We start from the raw sequence: 20,283 nt of genomic DNA, 5'->3' as shown, positions 1-20,283 counted from the left end.
TCTTTTTGGCGTTTGTAATACAGAAGGCTCCAAAGACCGACCTCTTTGTATGATACACCAAGAAGTGACACTTCTGCTGCTCTGGATGCACAGAAGCCCAGTTTTACGCATTCCCTTTAACTACTCTCTGTCTCATGGTCAGGGAGGTTCCTATGTCTCTCACTACCTGTCCCTCTGATTTCATAAGCCTTGTGCCATGTTTGGGAAGAAGGAAGAAATCCGACTAAAGATTAATATTTAAAGAAACAATTTTTTCCCTCCAAGTGACTGAATGGAAATTAATCAAAGGCAGACTAAGAAAATGTAGTTTTAGAAAAATGTATACTACTAAGAAACATTCTGTTCAGGTGCTTCATTTATGTTAGGCCAGTCAGGTATATATTGTTGATTATTTAGGAATAACACTAGTAATTTAACTAAAGATAGTCTGTAATGAAAGTCTTTTCAAATAGATGTTCTCTTTATTTACTTTTAGTTTTAATTTGATGGTTATGTTGACAATCTGTAGCTCCAAGTGTGTATTTCAGTAGCACTGGATTTCTAAAACATAGGGATTCTTTTGCTATATTTCTTCTTCCAGAGTCATATCATCTTTGTTGAAAGTTAATTTATTTGTTACCTGGAAATCTCTGTTGGCCAAGTGCCACCCAGAGGTTTCTTACTGTATTTTCTGCTGATTTTTAGGCGTCTTCATTCCGACGTTCCATGGCAAAGCAGAGCTCTAATAGAAGGGCTCCAGGTCACTATGTGAGTGGATATAGAGAGGGAATGTGCATACAGCATGGCCTTCGGAATTGCAAAACCCATATTCTCCTTGAATTATAATTGGCTGCTGTGTGCCTATACTGTACCTATTCTGTTTGTCCTTGTTTACTAATCCAAGTGTCAGTGCCACATTCCTTATCCAGGTGCAATACCAAATACAGATTGAGAGCTCTGTATTTCTCTTGCAAGAACATTGTTAAATTTTTTTTAAAGGCTTTAGAAAATAAATGAAATTTTCTCTAAAGTACTTAGAAGAAAGGAAAGTTATGTAATTGTGCATTATTCTGAGAACTAAATAAACCAAACAGAATTTACCTGATCCTGATTCTCTGCGTAAGAGTTCTCCTATACTGAGTGTGCTCTTTTAGGTCCAACATGATTTCTGTAAAGGTGACATGAAGTTTTAAGAGATGTCTGATGCTGTAAAAAACTAATGGGCTGTTTCTTTCCTCCTCTTTTGGGCAGTTTTGGTATGAATCATGATGGAATTGGAAATTCCTGTGGGACCAAAGGTCATGAAGCAGCAAAGCTAATGGCAGCTCATATTACAGCAAACACCAACCCTTTCTCTTGGTCAGCCTGCAGTCGGGATTACATCACCAGTTTTTTAGAGTAAGTAATCTCCCAAGAAAAATCATGAGTTTTCAAAAAATTGACACCTTTCAGGATAAATAGACATACAGTTGCCTGTTCTGGTGGTTTACGTTTTTAGAATGAACAGACAGAAATACATCAAGTCACTTAAGACTTTCATGTGTAGAACACTTTTTCTATGTAATGGCAAAAGCTTTTTCTGCGCCATTGCCCACATTACAGTTCTCATTTTTAATCTATTCAAAACATTTTGAAGTGCTGATTATATCTCATTACTTCATTAATCTGAGGGTGAGAGAGAACGGTGGATTTTTTCTATGAATGGTAGGAAGTATTCTTTTTAAAATACACACATAATGTGAGGGAATCTAGTGAAAGGAACAAGGTTGTAGCCCTGTTTCTTGTACATTTCGTTCTCCAGATTTTCTTCATGCAGTCTTGTGGGTTTTTGTGTGTCAATGTTCTTTGGTAGCATTGGTGATAATATAAAGATTATAGGAGAGGATGGCATTGATCTTTATATTAATACCTTAAAATTGTGCTAATCTATACTTCCGTGGTGATTTTTATCCAGAAGTAGGTTGCTACTTGAAATTTTACTTCTACATGAAAAGATTGGAACAGTCAAAATATGTTAGTCTCAAAAATATGCTCATAGCAATGTGTACGTTGGTATTTATAATGCATAATGAAGCTTTTGTATGTGTTTTGAATTATGGAAGACAAACACAGAAAGGTGAGTTCACTGACAGCAGATTAATAACAGTTTTTAAAATGGCATGAGGGACTTTATGGGAGCAGATGGCAGTTGGTTGGTGGGTTCAGTGTCATCAGTGCAATTATTCATTTAAGAAATAGAGGTTGTTCAATAATTCAGACACTTACTGTGTTTTAGGAGATGGACTTAAACCAGTCAAGTGGTCTAACCATGAGACTGCCAAGAACAAAAGGAGCTTCTCCTCCTCTTTCAGCAATCTAACCTCAGAATAAGGTGCTGCATTCTGATTCATACCTGAAGGGACCCATCCAGAGAGATACGCTTCTTTAAATTGGTTGAAACATAGCTTCCTGCACAATGTAGAGGATCACTGAATTGGTCTAGAGAGGTGTTTTAGCTCTCTATAGAACCAGTGGGCAGAGACAGAGGTTTAATGTTGGTGCTCTTCAGAGGAAAAAAAAATTCTCTTCAGTTCCTGTATCAGGTTAAGGCATTTTGTATCACACCTCTGAACTGTGAACCCCCCCAATTTTATGCACTGGAGCATTTAAGATGAGTGTCTAAACTAAAGGACACTGAATAAGTCATCTTTACATAAAGCTCTCTGAATAATTCTTCCTTACATCCTTACATACAATACAGGTTTCTCACAATATAAATTTATTTTCTCCGGAGAGATATGTATGTATTATTTAACAGTACCATTATAAAAAAAATATATAGGGTAGTTTTGTTTTGTCATCACCAATCATTTCTATTAATTCAACACTGTTCTTGTTAGTAGTCTTTCTAGTATGTCATGCAGCCTAGAATTAAATATGATGAGGAATATAAGTTTTGCATCTCTTCTGACAGGTTATTTCACAGCTCAGTAGTTCTCCCTGTAAGCTTACAGTTCAGGTATTTTCTTGTCACATTTGGGAGTTTGTTTCTTACTGTTACAGTTCTGCTATTCTCTGTCTCATTTACTTCTATTTGTTCCTCTCCTCTGAACTCCATTTTCATAATTGTCCTGACAATAAGTTATCTATTGATGAAGACATAATTCAACAGATATCTAAGAAATCGTATCTTCTTTATGGGTTTAGAGAAAGAAAAGTGGTAAAATTCTGTGGCCTGTGTTATGCTGCAAATGTAATAGAGCTGAACATATCTTCATAATGTTCCTTCACAGCTTTAAATTTCAGCCTGAACAAACATTCTTGTTTCTTTACTTGATACGTACGCAGTGATCTTTCAAATTTTTAATGCTAGTTAAAACATGTTTAGCTTGTGCCTCCTCTATGTTTAATTTTTAAATTTATTTTATTATTATCTCCATTATTCTTTTCTATTCTCTAGGTTTGATTGTGAAATTTTACTTATATTATCATAAAGCCAGAACAGTACTCTGGTGAATCTGTTCCCATAGTTCTAATCTCTTCAGGTTTTTTGAGATACTTCTATGTCATTGCCAGTGTTTGCAAGCCTACTCAAATTACTACCATCTGTGAATTTCATAAAAAAAATGTTACTGAGGATACTAAGTGATATTTGAGCTAGAATACAAAAAAACCTTACCCGTAGCAGCTTCAATAATAAATTATCATTTATAGTATTTTGGCTATATTTTTGTAACCTGGAATGTTATTTTTTTTCAAAGCCACCTTGGATAAACATTATTTTACACATTGCAATTATGAATAGATTTTCCAATTGTATAGGATACTGTGTTAAATAATGTAGAGTCAACGATAACTTCTCCTTCATCTGCTAAGTTTGCAATCTATTTTTAAAAATGTCAGATTTCTGAAACGTGATCTGTTTATTGTAAATCTGTGCTTCTTATTGTTTGTGGTTCAATTGATACCTTTTTCCTTAAAATAGTTGATTTATCATTTCATAGAGTAGAATAGGCTGTAAAACTGTAGGGTTTTGCTCCATTTTCTACTTTTCTCCCCAGCTTTTCATGCCATCTCCTCAAAGACAGCAAGGAGCTGTTGAGATAGAGTTACTCAGGTACCTGCAGGACAGCTGCCAGAAGCCTAGTTCACTTCTTTTTTATCCATTCACACCTTTCCTTAAGGCAGAACAGCTTTAAGAGCAGATACTTTTCTGTTGCAGGTAATGATCAGTGAGCAAGAAGCAAAGAAAAATAGTGAATTTCATGTGGTAGCAATTCTGTGGCTGCTCCTATAAGAGCAGAACAGTCTGCATCCAGTCAGGAAAAATGAGTCCATTTTTTTCTAATACTTCTTCATAACTTAGCAACAGATGAGGAAAATGCTTATTTAGAGCTTCAGAGGCAAAGCCTCAAGATGTTGTCATCTGTGTCTCCAGATGTTTACTCCAGATAGATTAGACTCTGCTCTCTTTCTTTCTATTTTTCCTCAAGACTGGGAAAACGGCTGGGAGCGGACCCTGTAGGCTACAAACAAGGAAGACACGTGTGGTTTTTTTCTCTGCTGAATGAGTACAGCTAGTTTAGGAATCATTTAGCTATGTATTGCTAATAGATCTATCAAAAATCTCAGGAAGGATGGCCAGCCAGCACAGGCTCTGAAATGGCCAAAGAAAATAATTTTTTACTGGGGAAACCATTCGTTCTAGCAGAAGGAACTGTTGTCTGTCAAGCTTCTTAGAGTGAAAGATTGACTGAATTCAGTTTATCATTTGAATTGTTGATTGTTCATAAATGCTTTACAATGGCTTTACATTTCAGTAACCTTTCATGGAACTAAATACAGAAATACTTACTGAGAATTTAAGGGTTGGAAAGCAGTGTCAGAGAACAGAGGTTTCTGTGAGAGGAGCAGAAACCCTTAATATCTGTTTACAGCATATATTTATACAGTGTGCTTATAGAGCCATGCAAATACCTAGACGTAAAGAGGAGAACTTTTTACTTAGAATTTTTTGTTCCATTACTTTTTTTTTTTGTAATAACAAAATCTGGGTGATTTCTGGAATCATAGTTCATTAATCTTGTCAGTATCAGATAAGCAAAGGTGTTAGAAGTAGTCAGATGGCCAACTGTGTCTTTCAAAGGCAGGATTGTCTTTTAAAGATGAATGGAGAAGAACCAGGGACCTTTAAACTATTTGAGTAAGTAAGATCTATCATGGGAGACTCTAGGATTGCCATACAATGGGATATAGATCTGAGACTACACCTTTCTAACTCTGGAAAAAAGCCAAAACTACCTTGGTCCAAGCAAGTCCATGTAGACAATATAAAAAATCATCCAGTGTTTGGGCCCAGACATCATCTGCCCAAGAACCTTGGACATGCAAGTAAATATGCAAGATAAATTTAGGATACACCTATATATTCCTTTTGTACTAGTTATGGCAGATTGGCCAGTCCCCTGGTACTCCAGAAATCTAAATTAACTTTTAAAAAAGTACAAGCCAAGACTAGTTTTGAAAGATAACATCAATCATATCAAAATTTAATATCTGCCTCAACAAATTAATGGAAAAAATTTCCATTCAGTATTATCTGCTGACCTACACTGTGGACTACATTGATTCTTTTTGTAGGATTTTTTTTAGCTGATAATTGAATAAAAAGCATATGTCCCAAATTACTGTAGATTTCTGAAACTTTGAAAGTCTTATGTTTCGCTTAAAAGGCTACCCAGTTAAAAAAAACCAACACAACAGTTTCTGTAATCATGGGCTGGCAATATATTTTTGAGCATTGACTTTGCAAGTATTACTTTTTCTACCTCTTGGTTTATTTAAATTTTAAGAAATTCTAAAGAGCAGGATCAGCAGCAGATTCCCATTAACTTATTTATAGAATGTTTGCTGTAATAAATATAGAAAACAATTTGGCGTAATATTTTATAGCTTAGTATCTCCCAAACTCTCAAGTCCAGATCCCAATACATTGTGGTATGTGGATGATTTTCACAGATGGACCAATAGATTTTTTCTAATATGGCTGCTGGATAACTATTCAAATGAATAAAATGATGGTTTGGAACACAGACCACACTGTGGAGGAAAGTATACAGTAGCAAATTATCTACTACCAAACAAAAGAAAAATTGGGCATTATGAAAAGATTGTGCAAAATTAGAGAGGCTTTGCGATGAAACGGATAATAAGACATAGAGCCAGCCTTGCATAAAAGACTGGAAAGAAGAAGAATTTCTTATGAGTGAGTGGTAAATCCACATCAATATCTGAATTTCCCTAACATTCACAAATGTTTTCATTTAGTAATCCTATTCTGGTTCATTTTCATTTTAAACGTACCACTTCAAATTACACTTCCATTACTTATGCCCTCCTTCTGCAAATATTTATGTTATTATCTGTAGACTGTTGAGCAATCTGCAGAGTTTATTCATTAATGTCAAATTAAGCAGCTTTTGTAACCTGTACAGAAATAAATGCTGGTGCTCTTTAAAAATCAGTTTTTATTTAGGAAAAGTATGTAATAAATATGAAGTAAGGATTCTTTTAGGAGCTGAATTTTATATATAGACGTGAATTATTAATGGTTTTATATGTATGTATAAAATGCACTATGTTTATAGTTACTAAATTTTATTATTTTCCCTCATATTTTTATGGGTAATTTGACAATGGAATTAAATAAAATATGTATATTATCCATATATTTATCTATATGATTGTTTAGCTATAATAGATAATTACAAATATTTATAAGACATTTAAATTATGATCGTTAATTGTGGCTTGCATTTATAGTCCACATCATTATTATGAATGAGCCGATACTGTAACGTTAAAAACCTTTTTTCAGTGCTAGTGTTCTGGGATATGTTCTTCAACCATTAAAGGAGTTGTGTTGTACTGTGTATGTTGCTGAGATATTTGGGAATAGATACTGTAATAGGAGCATAAACCCTGAAATGCCTACATCCATGGGTTTTGCTTTTTCTCTTTATTGGCCTTGGATGCAACAGCAATGTATGTACAGAGGTGATGATCCCCAGTTTTGCATTGTTCAGACTGTAAAGATGTTAACAGTGAATGCCTGCTTGCTGTTATTTTGACCAAGCAGTAGCCAGTGATAGCATGTCTGACATCTTAAGCTTTCAGAGAATGCTCTAGTGTCCTTGATATCCTTCCAAACAGAAGATTAATTTGCTATCCTGTGATATTAAAATGCAAAACAATGTTTAAATTTTATTGTAGAGTGTTTTACAAAGATTTCCTGAGACACTACACTGGAATACTGGGATGAAATGACATCAAGAATAGCTATTTTATAATTGAAACTGTCACACTATGTCCCATAAAACCTCATGAAATTAACCTAAAATTAGGACAAAGAGGGGAAATGAAGACTTCTAGTAGCATCTTGTGGAGTAAATAGAATATAAGGATGAGTTTGAGATCGTCTTATTTCTATTGTAAACACTAAAGATTCATCCACTCCCTGTTCAAAAATGTAAATGCTCTGCAGGGATATCCTGTAGGTTTTTGGACTTCGTATATGCTTCCTATGTAAGATAAAATCACAAAGCACAAAAGCAGTTGTGAGTAGAAGTTTTCCGAAATGGCAGAGATGAAGGTATTCAGGCATTCTTTTCCTTCCTGTTATGTTTTTTACATCTACACAAAGGGCTTTTTCACTTTTATAGGCCTGATTGATAATAACTATTAGATCTCTGGCTGTAAAGCGCTTCAATACTCTTATTCTTCTTGCACCCTTTGGTTCATTCCCGTAGATATAGCAGGTTATTTTTCTCAAGTATCTGGGTTTTGCTTGGTGGAGCAAAAGAAAAAGGGAGAAGAACAAGGCCAGAAACTCAAGAGTATTACACCATTCCCGAGTCCAGTAGAAATGTCCTGGAAAGGTTATGCGATCCTCAGCCTGTGTTCATCCTTTGCATAGCTTTGGTGAGATCTTTCATTGCCAATGGGAAGTCTCTGGTTTTATTAATGTGTTTTATAACGCATGCTATTTCTTTTCCAAAATACTTCAATTCACACAATACAGTATCAGATTCTCATACTAAATTTGTAAAATATGTCAACTTTATTCAACTACTTGAGAGAAGTAGTTGAATAAAGTAGTTGAACTGAAGCAGAAGGAAAGAGAGAAAAAAATGTTCAGTTTGAGAGGTGATGATGTAATGTAGCTAGTGAGTGAATGACTGCTTAGTCGTAATTTTCTTGTTTTGTTACTACTACAACAGTATTTTGTTATTGTGAAAATTCTGTCATTAGAGTCCTAGAGGCATATTTTTCTATTCACTACATGGATTTTGACTTGCATTTCTGTGATTATATGTCTTACAGAGTAGGCATAGACTTTAATTTACAAGTTCAGTGAATTTAAAGATTTAGACTTGAATCTGTAATCTAATCCATGCAGGGGCAGATATGCCTATGGAGAGAGTCACCGAAGGTAATAAGGGTTTCTAAATGCTCTGCCCTTTGCTGTCTGTTTTCAAGATCACAGTTTACAGAACAAACTCTTGCACTATTGGAATCGATGGATATGTTCCCATCATATGCAGTACTAGCTCAAGCTGATGTCAAATGCTAAACTTCCCACTGCTTGTTTAAGTAAAGTTCCTATCTGCAGTTTGTTCCAGACAATGCAGAAAAATCAGATTGTATTTCAGTTATTTTCATATTGGAGTTATTAACATGTACTGCTCGTACAGGCAAAACACAACGTTGAAATATTTCAAAAGAATGTAGGATAGTTTCCCAGCTTCTGATATTAAAAGGTATATATGCTTGCAATAATTAAAACTGGAATAAAGGAGCAAGTACATTATTTTTTATGACAGAATCACACAACTGATATTTCAAAGGTAGATTTCAGCGGAGGGGATGTGTGTGTGTGCGTGCGCGCATAGGTGAATCACACTAAATTAACTGGGATTAGTGACCAAATATCATATTTTTTTCTGTATTTACCTGGTTATTGCCTTAGTTGTTGTTTGCCGCCTTCTGAAATGGTCAGCAGTTGGGGTTTTTTTTTGTTTGTTTTTCCAAAGGGTTTATTGTAGTATTTCAGAGAATTTAATAAAATAGGGTTAAAATGAGAACATAAAATGTGTAGTTAAAGGGCTTTTTTTGCTCTTTTTTTTTATCTGCTGATGAAAAGTATATAAAATTGGAGATCTCCAAAAAGCAGTGTAGAACATTCACTTCTGAAATTATGTTCCTTTGGCAAGGTGCATGGAAAAGATTTGGGAAAAAAAACCATAAGTGCTGGCAAAATTTGTAGGAATGTCGGAAAAAAATTTAAAGTGTTGGCATAAGAATTCTTTAAAAATTCTCACTTATTCACATGTGAAATGAAAGTAAAAAAGCATCTGTCCTCTTTTATGCACACTGACTAAATAAAACCGAATAATTATATTTAGCAAAGTACAAAGTTTTCTGAACAGAACTCTGTCTGCACTGGGCTTGCTTTGTTATTTATTCCACTACACTAAAATATTGTGGTCAAATATGGGCATATTTTGGAAAAAAACCCACCAACCACCAAACAAAACTGTTAATATAAAAGAAGAAAATACAAAGTTTTCAAAGATGATAATCTTAGTTCTGGCATTAAATATTTAAGGCTAGAAAAAATCTTGGATCCATACAAACTTTTTCACTTGCCCTAATATAGGTAAATTTGAAGATCTTGCAGAATTATTACCACTGTAACTATTTTGTTCACTCAAATGGAAGAAAAGCATGCATGTTAAGGTCCTAATCCTATAAACATTTAGTCATATTGAAATTTAAGTGTTTTGTATAAACCAATTGAACTGCTTATAGCTATAACATTGTACTTAGCTGTTTGAAGGGTCAGATATGTTGTTAAGAATTGTAAACTGAATTTCTTTTATTTGCTTAATTTGTTTATTTTTCATTCTATAACCAAATGTAGCTATTATTCAGTGAAAGCAAATAGGAATCTTAAAAATGAAAATCAGTCTTGTGTGGCTCAGAAATTATTGCACTTTAAAAACTGATAATACATGAAATCTATTTAACAATCTAAAATAAGCATTTTTGTTAATAATGATGAAAAATTATTTTAATCTCTTAATTCCCTCTAATTATTTTTTCTTTTTACTATGGGTGTACCATCTTACTGTTTGTTTATTGCAATCATATTTGTTTCACACCCAATGCTGTTAAAAGTAAGAACTAGATACATGATATCATTACTGTGATTTACAGTCAGTAGAATTCCTAATTGATTTGGTCCTTTATGTTGAACAGTTCGGGCCGTGGTACTTGCCTTGATAATGAGCCTCCCAAGCGTGACTTTCTTTATCCAGCTGTGGCCCCAGGTCAGGTGTATGATGCTGATGAACAGTGTCGCTTCCAGTATGGAGCAACATCCCGCCAATGTAAATATGGGGTAAGAAGTCTTAATCCTTATGCTGAGTGTTCTGCTTAGTCATTTGTATATATTATCTTTAATATAAATCTTTAGTTAGATGCAGTGGTGAGTTACAGATTTCTGATAGCGTGTCTGGTGCCATCATATGTAAGCAAAGGGTACCTTTTAATCCTTATGCTGCATCTTTTGCTTGAGTCATTTGTGTGTACTGTACACCAAAATGTGTGGGTAACAATGAGCTGGGGAAGGCATTCTTTAATTTTAGGAAAAAAAAGGAGCCCAGAACAATTGATCCTGCTCCTTTTAAAGTATACTACAGAATTTTCCCTGATTTCAGTTAAATGAGATCAGGGTCACATTGTATTAATCTTGAAACATGAAATCTATTGTGGTGGCTTTAACTTTTCAGTTTAAAGCTACATTTTGAAATTACTTTTGTACTTCTATTCATTTGTCAGGTCTGGTTTTCTTTCACACACACACACCCCGCCCCCTCCTCCCCCCAACTTTGAGTTTATTGTTTCTCACATTGTTCAGATCTCTTTTTGGAAAGATGAATTACAGTTATAGGAACAGAGGAACATGAAGCTAGATAGCAAAATAGAATACTGAATAACAAAGTACTAGCAAAGCTTTGGCTGCAAGTACTGGTGTGCAATAATTAAGGTAAATAAATTTACAGTAGAAATAAAAATCTGCATGCCTAGGCCATTATGCAATAAATTTTTAAATACTTAAAATCTTGCAGCCCAAAGTGTGTAGTCAAAGGATACATTCTGCTGTGCTTGTCACCAAATAATCAGCTGAGACTAAATTAAATTAACCTTGAAAACATACCTAGTAGGTTAAAGGTAAATAGTTCTAATGGTATTTTAATTTTTAGACTATTCAAAAAACCAATGTAATAATAGCATTTTTGCTCTATTTACTTCTCTAAAGGCTAGCTACAATAAAAGTCCATATTTAATATCCCTGGAGTGATAAATACAGTATTATTCTTGGGATGCCTCTTTGGCAGATGACATTGTGCAAAGAATTTAAAACCTGTATGCAGCTGGCTGGCTAGCTCTCACTGGGTCTTCTACTCTTGATCCCTCATCAAACCTCTTTTGGCCTTTATTGCTCCTCTAATTCTCACTTCCCATCATTGTTCTTTAAGGGCCCTTTTTCCTGTCACTACATCTAAGTCATACCTTTTTTTCTTTTTTTCCTTTTTCTTACAAATTCTCACCACACACACTCTTTTATTTTCAGACTAAGGAAATCTGCAGGTATTTAATCCATGATTTATAGCACAGCCTTTGGATATATACTGCATTTTAAATTAAACTGGAAAGTTAATAATGTGCAAAACCTGGCTTTTCCATGTGTATGTAATTTTTTTCAAACACTGTTAAACTATGTAATTATTGTGATGATCACACTGCATAGTCCACTTTCTTTCTTAAACCAGCTTCTAAACGACAAACAATTGGAAGTAATGAAGATGTGTAGGTAATCTTGGCTTTCTGCCTTCTGCTTTTTTTTTTAGTTTAAAGGGCTTTTTTGGGATTCCCTTATTGTTACAAAAAAGAGGTTGACACTTAATTGAGGCAATAGTTAAAAGAACTTATATTTTCATGCAACATTAGAAGTCCTCTGATTTGATATTGTGTGTTGTGTTCCATCACTGTGACATCAATGTGAGCATAGCTTTTAAGTTTCTCAGAAAAATAACCGTATTTTTAATAATAGGATTCAGACTGCATATATTAATATAACAGGTTATTGTAGAAGTCTGGTAATATTCAGACTCAGAAACTGTATGCATTTAAAATAGCATCTACATTTCAAAATATTATCTGCGGTGGCCAACATGCTCTGAAAATGCAATCATGATGATTATGATCATACAGATTTCAAGTGATAATTTTGAAGGGGGGAAAAAGAGTCTTTGGAAGCTTGTAGGGCAGATGGGAGATATCCACACAGGGAAAACCTGTTCATATAGGAAAGGGTATTTAGAACTGAGTAGGGGAACTAGATCTAGATACAAGGAAAAGCTAAATTGAATACTCTGTTCAACTTTTTCCCTATCAAAAATAAACACTCAGTGCTTTGGGTATTTCTATTTGGTGTATTATTCATGTGAAGGTGCCATTAATAGTACATTGATCTTACTCTAACAAACACATGACAGAAAAACATAGTAAAAATCCCTAATTAACAGTGGACCTAGTTTGTATACTGACTGCTTTCTTGCCCTTCTTTTAGACCTTTTTATTTGAAGTGCCTCATAGAAAAGGGGTAAAACAGGTTTTCCAACAAGGAATTTGCTGACCCAGAAGGAAATAAATTCTAAACCAAAGGGAAATCTCAGAGAAACTTACTTGCTTTTTTCTCTTGCTCATGTTCGTTAGTGATTTTTTGGTGGCAAGTCGTGACAAGAGAAACAGTTGAACTCTCAAATCAAAGGCCCAAACATTACAAGTCTTCTTTGGGTTCTGATGTAGCTGTTGAGATACTTAGTGTTTTTAAAATAATTTGAAAAATCTTCATGTTCTTTCTCCTTTGGAATTCTGTAGTAATGTCTTATTAATCTTTAGAAAAATTACCTCTTTTAATTTAGTCTGTGTTCATTGCCTCTTCTCCTGTATTTCCTCATCTATTCCCTCTGTATGTTTATTTTAAACTGTTTGTTGCTTGTGGTCATAGATCATGTCCTAATCCTGCAAAGAATTTTGCACATTTAAGTACCTGGAGGCTTTCTCACTTAAGAACTTGAAGTTAAATACATAGAGAGGTGTTTGAATGGTTAAAGCATCAGAGCTAAAGTACTAAAGGGGCTGCAAGTTCCTGCCTTTCTGTGTGTGTGTTTACTTACAAGAAGCCAATTTGACCTTAAAAGGAGCTCTTTGGTAGTTGTTTCGATACTGTTGTAAGTACTAGACCTAGTTAAACCATTTAGTCACTTATGAACAGAACTGTTCCAGCAAAAGCATTGTTGCTATTGGTCAGATTTCCCTGCATTGTTCAGCACAGTAACTTGGACAAGAATTCAAAAAGATGCTTTAGCTCTTTGAGCTGAAAAAATAAAATGGCATGTGAGCAAGTAGGCAGTGATCCTGCTAATGTTACACGTGCATCGTTCTTTATACTATACTTTCTACCATTTCTGCTACAGGGGCAATTTTACAGAATTTAAGTGAAGAAGTAGATAGTTTGAATTAAAAATTAAGAGGTAATGTCTCAAGATACTTAAAATATTTCATTTTTACGGTACACTTTCAGATTCAGGAGAACATTAAATTTATTATCTATGGTGAGCCAAATTGTAATGGTGTAAATTTCACCATATAGTACTGACGCATAGCTTTTTCCTAAAGGCAATATATGCTTTCAGATATCTTACTGGATTCTGCAGTGGGAGATTTAGAGGTTATTAGGAACAGTGCCGTTTCCTGTTCATTTATGTAGCTACTGGACATGCCACATCTTTTAGGGTGATGCAGTGTGAATTCTCTTCTGCTGATTGTCAAGCGTGTCTCAGTTCTTTGCTCTGTTTGTAGGCCAGTTCCCCTTATAGTTCAGAACCTTTTTCAATCCTTTTGCTTAGGTGAGTGTAAGGAGAACTTTTCTCATTGGCTCCTTACCTCCTTAACCTTTGAGCATCTGCCTAACAACAATTGGCTGTTTGCTGTCTCTGGGTTAACTCAGGAAAGAATTCCAGACTTGACTTTGAATTTCTCTGTTTTATGAGTTTAAATAATACCTGGAATATTCCTGACTGTAAATTACAGATTTTGTGGTTCAAAATAATGCTTTGCTTTAGAGCTGGTCCCCACATTTTTAGGGCAGAGGCTGAAACCTCAGACATTTTAATAGCAGTTAATACTTTATGCATATGGTTGATATTGCTGTGGTGCATTTTATGATCTGTGAAGCTGTTGGCTGCTAGCATGGGTTTGAGAGATAGTGCCTTACAATTCCTTGGTATATTTTTTTTGCATTTTGTGCTTTTCCACCATCATTGGTGTCAGTAAATACTTTGAGTAGGGAGAAAAGGGGACAAACTCTCCTTTGCACACATGGCTTCACTGAAATCAGCAGGACTGCTCTTTGTATTTCACACTAGAGTTTAACACATCAGGTAATGTATTTTAGCTGATGACAGGTAGCTCTCTTCTTTGTCATGGTCTTATGTTTGCAATTAAGTTTTCTAGTTAGTTTGCCAATGAAAATAGCGTTACACTCAAATACCAGTTTTTATTCACACTTTGTTAGTGTGCTTTGGAGGACAGAGTTCAAGCTATGAATTTACTGCTTGTAAGCAGGCAGATTGAAGATATATTCTCAGGATAAGGAGTCCTTCTGCCTTCAATAGCTTCCTTGCGTTAGTTGTCTCTAGAAAGTTTTTTAAAGAGTTAATGGGGAGTGGCCATAAAGTTAATTACCATTAATGGAAAGTTGTTGGGAAAGTGTTGACTACAGAAATACGGGACTTGCAGTTGTAATAACTTCACTGCTTCCTAGTTTCCCACACGTTGGTTCAGCAACAGAATAGTTTAACTGAATTAATTAGTAATAATTAAAAGAAAACAGCATTGGTCAGCTAACTTTCAAATCCAGAAGAGTAAACAAATTGCTATACACAACCTGAATTACAATTGACCCTTGTAATCAGGTGATACAAAATGTAATGTTAGTGAATTAAACTTTTTTCATGAAACATCAATGTGTTTTACTCCAGTTAAATAAAAAGAGGTATTAAGCCTGATGCAGGGTTTTTATAGGAAGGTGGAAGCAGATTCTGGAAGCTGTTTTTCAGAAAGAAAGGCAGAGAAGGCTCTGGTATATCTTTCCACCAGAACTAGCAGTACCCTTTTGTTCCCTCAGCCGTGGACACTATGATTGGGATTGTGCCTTCAGTTGAATCTGTACATCGTACTTAGTAACTCACTGAAAAGTGACTTTTTTCCCCCCAGCTTCATATGTCATACCACGTCTAAGTTGCTTTATACTTGGTGTTTGTTAGCAGAGCATAAGTAGTTCGATCAGATGGATTTATATTACATTGCTCACAAACTGGTGTTAAAACTATGTGTAGGCAAAGAGAGGAATTGAAGATCCTGGTATTACATTCTGTCATTTTTATCAACCTTTCCATTATTTTTTATTTCAAGTGCAAAACCTCATCACTATTGTGCAGGCCTTTTGGATTTAGAATGATTAAAGTTTTGAGCTTTTCTTGTGTAAGGAATGACAGGATTGTGTTGTGAGTAAGAACACTGGAAACACTTCCAGCTTTATTCTTAAAGAGAATTTTGTTCCCTCTTGTTTTTAAGATTAGGCTGTGTGTAGCCAAGGGAAATCCCAGAGGTTTTCCTCTTTCTGAATTGTTAAGTAGTTTTACATCCTCTTTGTATCTTTTTCTGACAAGTTCCTGTAGTCTCCTTTCTTCTTTCCTAGGACTATCTTGTCTCCAAACACCCCCTTTCTCTTTCTTTATCTTTCTCTTTTTCTTTTTTTTTTCTCTTTCTCTCTCTTTCACAAGAGACACAGATGTAACACCAATGTGCCTGGATCTTATGAAAGCTGTTTAAAAAGTGCAAGGCGAAACTAGTGATCAAAGCAGGAGGAGTGCATTAGATTATAGTAGAACCAATAATAAGATTCCGGATACCGGAATGTGGTTTGAATAAGGATCGGATAGGTTGCATGGTGAAAGGGAAGATGCTACTTGGAGGTGATTGACCTTGTGGGGCTTCTGTAGTTTCCATAAGGTTCATATAAGCACCCAATATTTAGGAAAGAATGCTGGTAACATAATACGAATGTATGTCTTGAGCTTCAGATTCTGTTTCACATTCTTTCAGCATGTTGTGATTCATAACATGCTGCACCACTTAATGATCACTTGGTAGCAGAGCTCTAAAATGGTAACTTTTTGGGTGCTTATCTGAACTAAACTTTGAACCTTAGGAAGTTCACCCATAATTATAGTCTTCTAGTTTTAATCATGTTGCCAGCAGTATTTCAGCAGTGAGGCTGAAAATAGTCTAGGTTGATGCTTTTCAGGTCTGAATTGTAAGTTACAATTCAAGCTAATTATTTTTGTGCTCTATTTTAGCAAATGCTCATCAAGAGATGCAGCATATTACAGATTAAACATGCTGAAGTAACATAAAATCTTGATTAACTTCTTAAAATTTTATGAACAAAAAATGAAACTCCCAAATTATCATAGTTTAAGATGCATTGTGAATGTATTTCCCATCTTATTTTTTTTTAATAATATGGGCCAAACTGCTGACTTTTGTTGGAGGCTTTCAGTAGTGTTGAAAACATTAAGAACAGCACAGCAATTTGATCTTTGCTCATAATTTCATTGTGCTGTATTGTTACCATTCTGATGATTGTGATATAGGATGCTTAGATGTTACATAATTTGAAATGCCTATGTGTAACTCTGCATGACACAACAGAAAAAGGCTCCATCATTGATAACACTTAGGCAAAAGGAAGATAATTTGATTTGCTGTTTTTTTTCTCTAGATGGGTTCAGCTTTGTTTAATTTACTGCAAATACAAGCATCCGAATTCCAAACTGAAGTCATGGAGCCCTAAGATACACCGTTACAGGTTGTCATCTATCTTGTCTTGATCTTGTGAAAGGCCTCAGCTTCAGTTTATGTTTCCTGGATTTTTAAAACACTTTCCATTGTTTGCTTTACAAATTAGTAGTTATTAAATCCACACATTTGGAGACTGACTTTAAGGTCATTAATTAATTTTCATATTATGCCTCTTTCTCTTAGTTTCAGTAAATTCACAAAAATTTAATGTTGGCAAAAGATATGTTAGCTTCATCCTGTGTCCACCAATGAAGAAAAGACCACCCTAAAGGGTCACCTTATGTTGGTGGGTGGGTGGGGGTGGGTGGGTGGGGGTGCGTGCATGCGTGTGTGTGTGTTAGTATGTGAAAAAAAGCAGTATACTTTCTACTAGTGATTTTTACCTTCCCAGGGCTGTTCCTCATACCCTTTTGAGGCTGGCTTATTAAAAACAGTTGCTTAGAGATGTTACAGATAGGATGGTGGTAGTAAGGAAGTATCTCAAATTAATAACTCTGAAACTAAGGTAGTACCAGGTATAGGGTTGAGCTGGAGAACAGAAAGCTTTATGCACCTTAGTCAGAATTCCTCTGTTAACTGTCCAAAATCAGCTAAAAATAAAGATGACATAGCCATAGAAGACCTGGAATAATTCTGCTTTCATTTAATGAAATAACAGTAAAGATGGCTTTTCCACTCCTTTTTAGATATCTCACTTATTTTCAAATTAATGTTATTTTTCATTTAACGTACAGCATGATGGAGAATGGACTTCAGATTCTACTCTTTCTTTTAAATGCAAAACAGCCGGGGAAAATGAACAACTTCTTAAATAAATTTAGCTATATTTAAAAGAAATTACAAAAATACTTTAATTTTGTGTTTTCAATCTAAATTACATCAACACATTGATACATTGTGTTATTTTAGTTAATAAATCCTCTATGTTTTGCATAGTTTTCCATAAGGAAATATTCTGTTGATTTTGGGATATTGTATGTCTGTCTCAAACAGAACTCCATTCTGATTTAAGCAGAGGATTTTGCTCAAATATTAATAGTATGATACAGCCTGTAGTAATTTTACCCTACTTTCGTTTTGTCTTTAGGGATTTGCTGAGGCAAACTCCTGCTGAAATGAAAGTCTGAAAAAAGACTCATAGTCTATGTCAGTAATAATATTTAGGTTTGATATAGAGCTTTTCATTCTATCTCCCAAAGGAATTTACGAAGAAGGAAAATATTTTTCTCATTTTGTGGAGTAGGAGGTGAAGTGATGTGCTTAGAATCATCCTGCAAACAGATGAGTGACTGACATAGTTTTGGAGTGCTGCATCCATTAATGCACACAGTTCAGCTGATTATTTGTTTAGAATTAAAATGTCTGGATGATGTTCGGTGAATTTGGAGGAATCTAGTACCATGAAGAAGCCTGAGTGTACAGAAAGAATTCTATCAGACCAGAATTCTGGATTAATGTCACCCAAAACGTAGATGTTTTCAAATTCCAGACTGTTATCCAGATCTGTTTGTTTGCTTCTGTATTGGAATGGTTGAAATCTTTGTTTTGTACTGCAATGGAATTTTTGGCTTTTCAGAAAATTGAACAAAACTTCACAAACCCAGCACAGCTATTAATTCAAACATTTGAACTTGACCAGATACAAAATAAAGACAAGGTCACAGGTAGAATCATCACAATCTGACACTTCTTTAAAATTATTATTTGACAAAGTAAATAAACCACACAAGAAACATGAGCCAGTATATCACGCTAATTTTTCTCGACAAAATGAGCAAGTCAATGAAATGTAAAAGTCAATAAGGCAGGATTATGACAGGAGTACCTCATACTGTGTCTGGAAAGAACCAATTTTAGGTTTCACTTTGAAATCCATACTGTATTGAAGTTTGGATTCACGGTTGATTTAGATGTGAATTTGATTTAGCGTTGAACTTTAACACCTTAACGGCTGTGAAATTTGTAATCTAGTTAGAATTTTCAAGAACATTTGTGATGTATCTTCTGTTCTTTCCCTGTTCTATTTGATATTTTAAACCGTATATTTATTTGTGTGTATCTTAATGTGAAAATTTTATCAGCTGAGTGGCAAAAGCAAGTGTTTTATTCAGAGATTTAAATAAGTAAAAATTTACACTGTTTGCATTTCTTCAATGAAAAATTCTAATCTGAAAAGTAAGATAGTTCTACATTGGCTGCTTTTACAAGGGTCAGTATTTCTCCTGAAAAGAGGCTCAACAATTTGCTTAAGTTTTCATACAGCCACTCGCCAAATAGGATGAAATAGCTTAGGCCTAATTGTCAAAAATTGGATGGAAACTCCAGAAGTCATCAATCAGTATTCATTCCCATCATTTCAGACCGTTCTAATATGCTATGTTTTTATTAGATTTTTAAAAAGGTACCTTGCTTCTACCAATCATGAAACTAAATACATTGTATTAACAATCCTGAAATAATGGTACTAGCCAATTTTAAACTTGGAAAATAATTTTGCATTATTCAAGAAAAGATTGTACTGTTGAACTGTTACTGTGACTGATAGTGAATAAGATATAAATAAATCACATTGTATATGCAGTACAATGCAAGAAACATGAATCTTAGGGTAAAAATTAACAGTTGTTCCTGTTGATGTGTATAGAAAAGATAGCCAGGAAAGATAGCCTAGGTGCCAGACCCTCATTTATTTCTTCAGAGAAACAATGAACTTCAGGGGGGCGGAAAGAGGGGCCAGGGATGGGGAGGGGACACCTAGTAACTTTAATTTACTCACGCTGTCTTTTCCCTTTTGCTCTTTGTACCAAGGTTCAGCCATAGAATCTATACAAGGATTATTTGTAGGATATGATTTCAAGCAGCAGATAAATAAAATCAAATAGTAACGACTATCATAAGATCATTATAAAGATTTGAGTATCTTTCAAGTTTTAAAAAATACTTAAAAATAGAAAATATTTATAAACAGGTTGTGAACTCTTGCACATATCTCAGTCATACAACAAAGATTATCATGTAAGTCATTTACTGTAAAAGCAAAACACTTCTGATGCCATTCTGCATACATAGCTGAATCCAAGGGCAACTGAAGCAACTGTGAAGATTTCCAGTTCAGCCAACATTATGAGTTTCAGCCCATAGATAGTTTTAACAATGAATCTCCAATGTCAACAGACCTGGCTTAATTTAAATGAGTAAATATGAAAAATCAAATGAGAAAATATGATAGATTATTTGAAAACTTATGTTTGTTTAACACTGACAACA

At 34.6% G+C, this 20,283-nt stretch overlaps 1 protein-coding gene across 3 annotated transcripts in view; it reads left to right on the top strand.

Annotated features, from left to right (window-relative positions):
• The window catches only part of ADAMTS6 (ADAM metallopeptidase with thrombospondin type 1 motif 6), a 153,059-nt gene that overhangs the window by 71,081 nt on the left and 61,695 nt on the right, over positions 1-20,283 (top strand). For all 3 annotated transcript variants that reach the window (XM_074166099.1, XM_074166098.1, XM_074166097.1), the window contains 2 exons: positions 1,231-1,377; positions 10,279-10,420. In XM_074166099.1, coding sequence (XP_074022200.1) covers positions 1,231-1,377; positions 10,279-10,420 — 289 coding nt within the window. The remainder of the gene's footprint in view (positions 1-1,230; positions 1,378-10,278; positions 10,421-20,283) is intronic.

The sequence above is a fragment of the Numenius arquata genome, chromosome Z (assembly GCF_964106895.1).
Source record: "Numenius arquata chromosome Z, bNumArq3.hap1.1, whole genome shotgun sequence".
Lineage (NCBI taxonomy): Eukaryota > Metazoa > Chordata > Aves > Charadriiformes > Scolopacidae > Numenius > Numenius arquata.
This window is presented reverse-complemented; position numbering and strand designations above follow the sequence as displayed.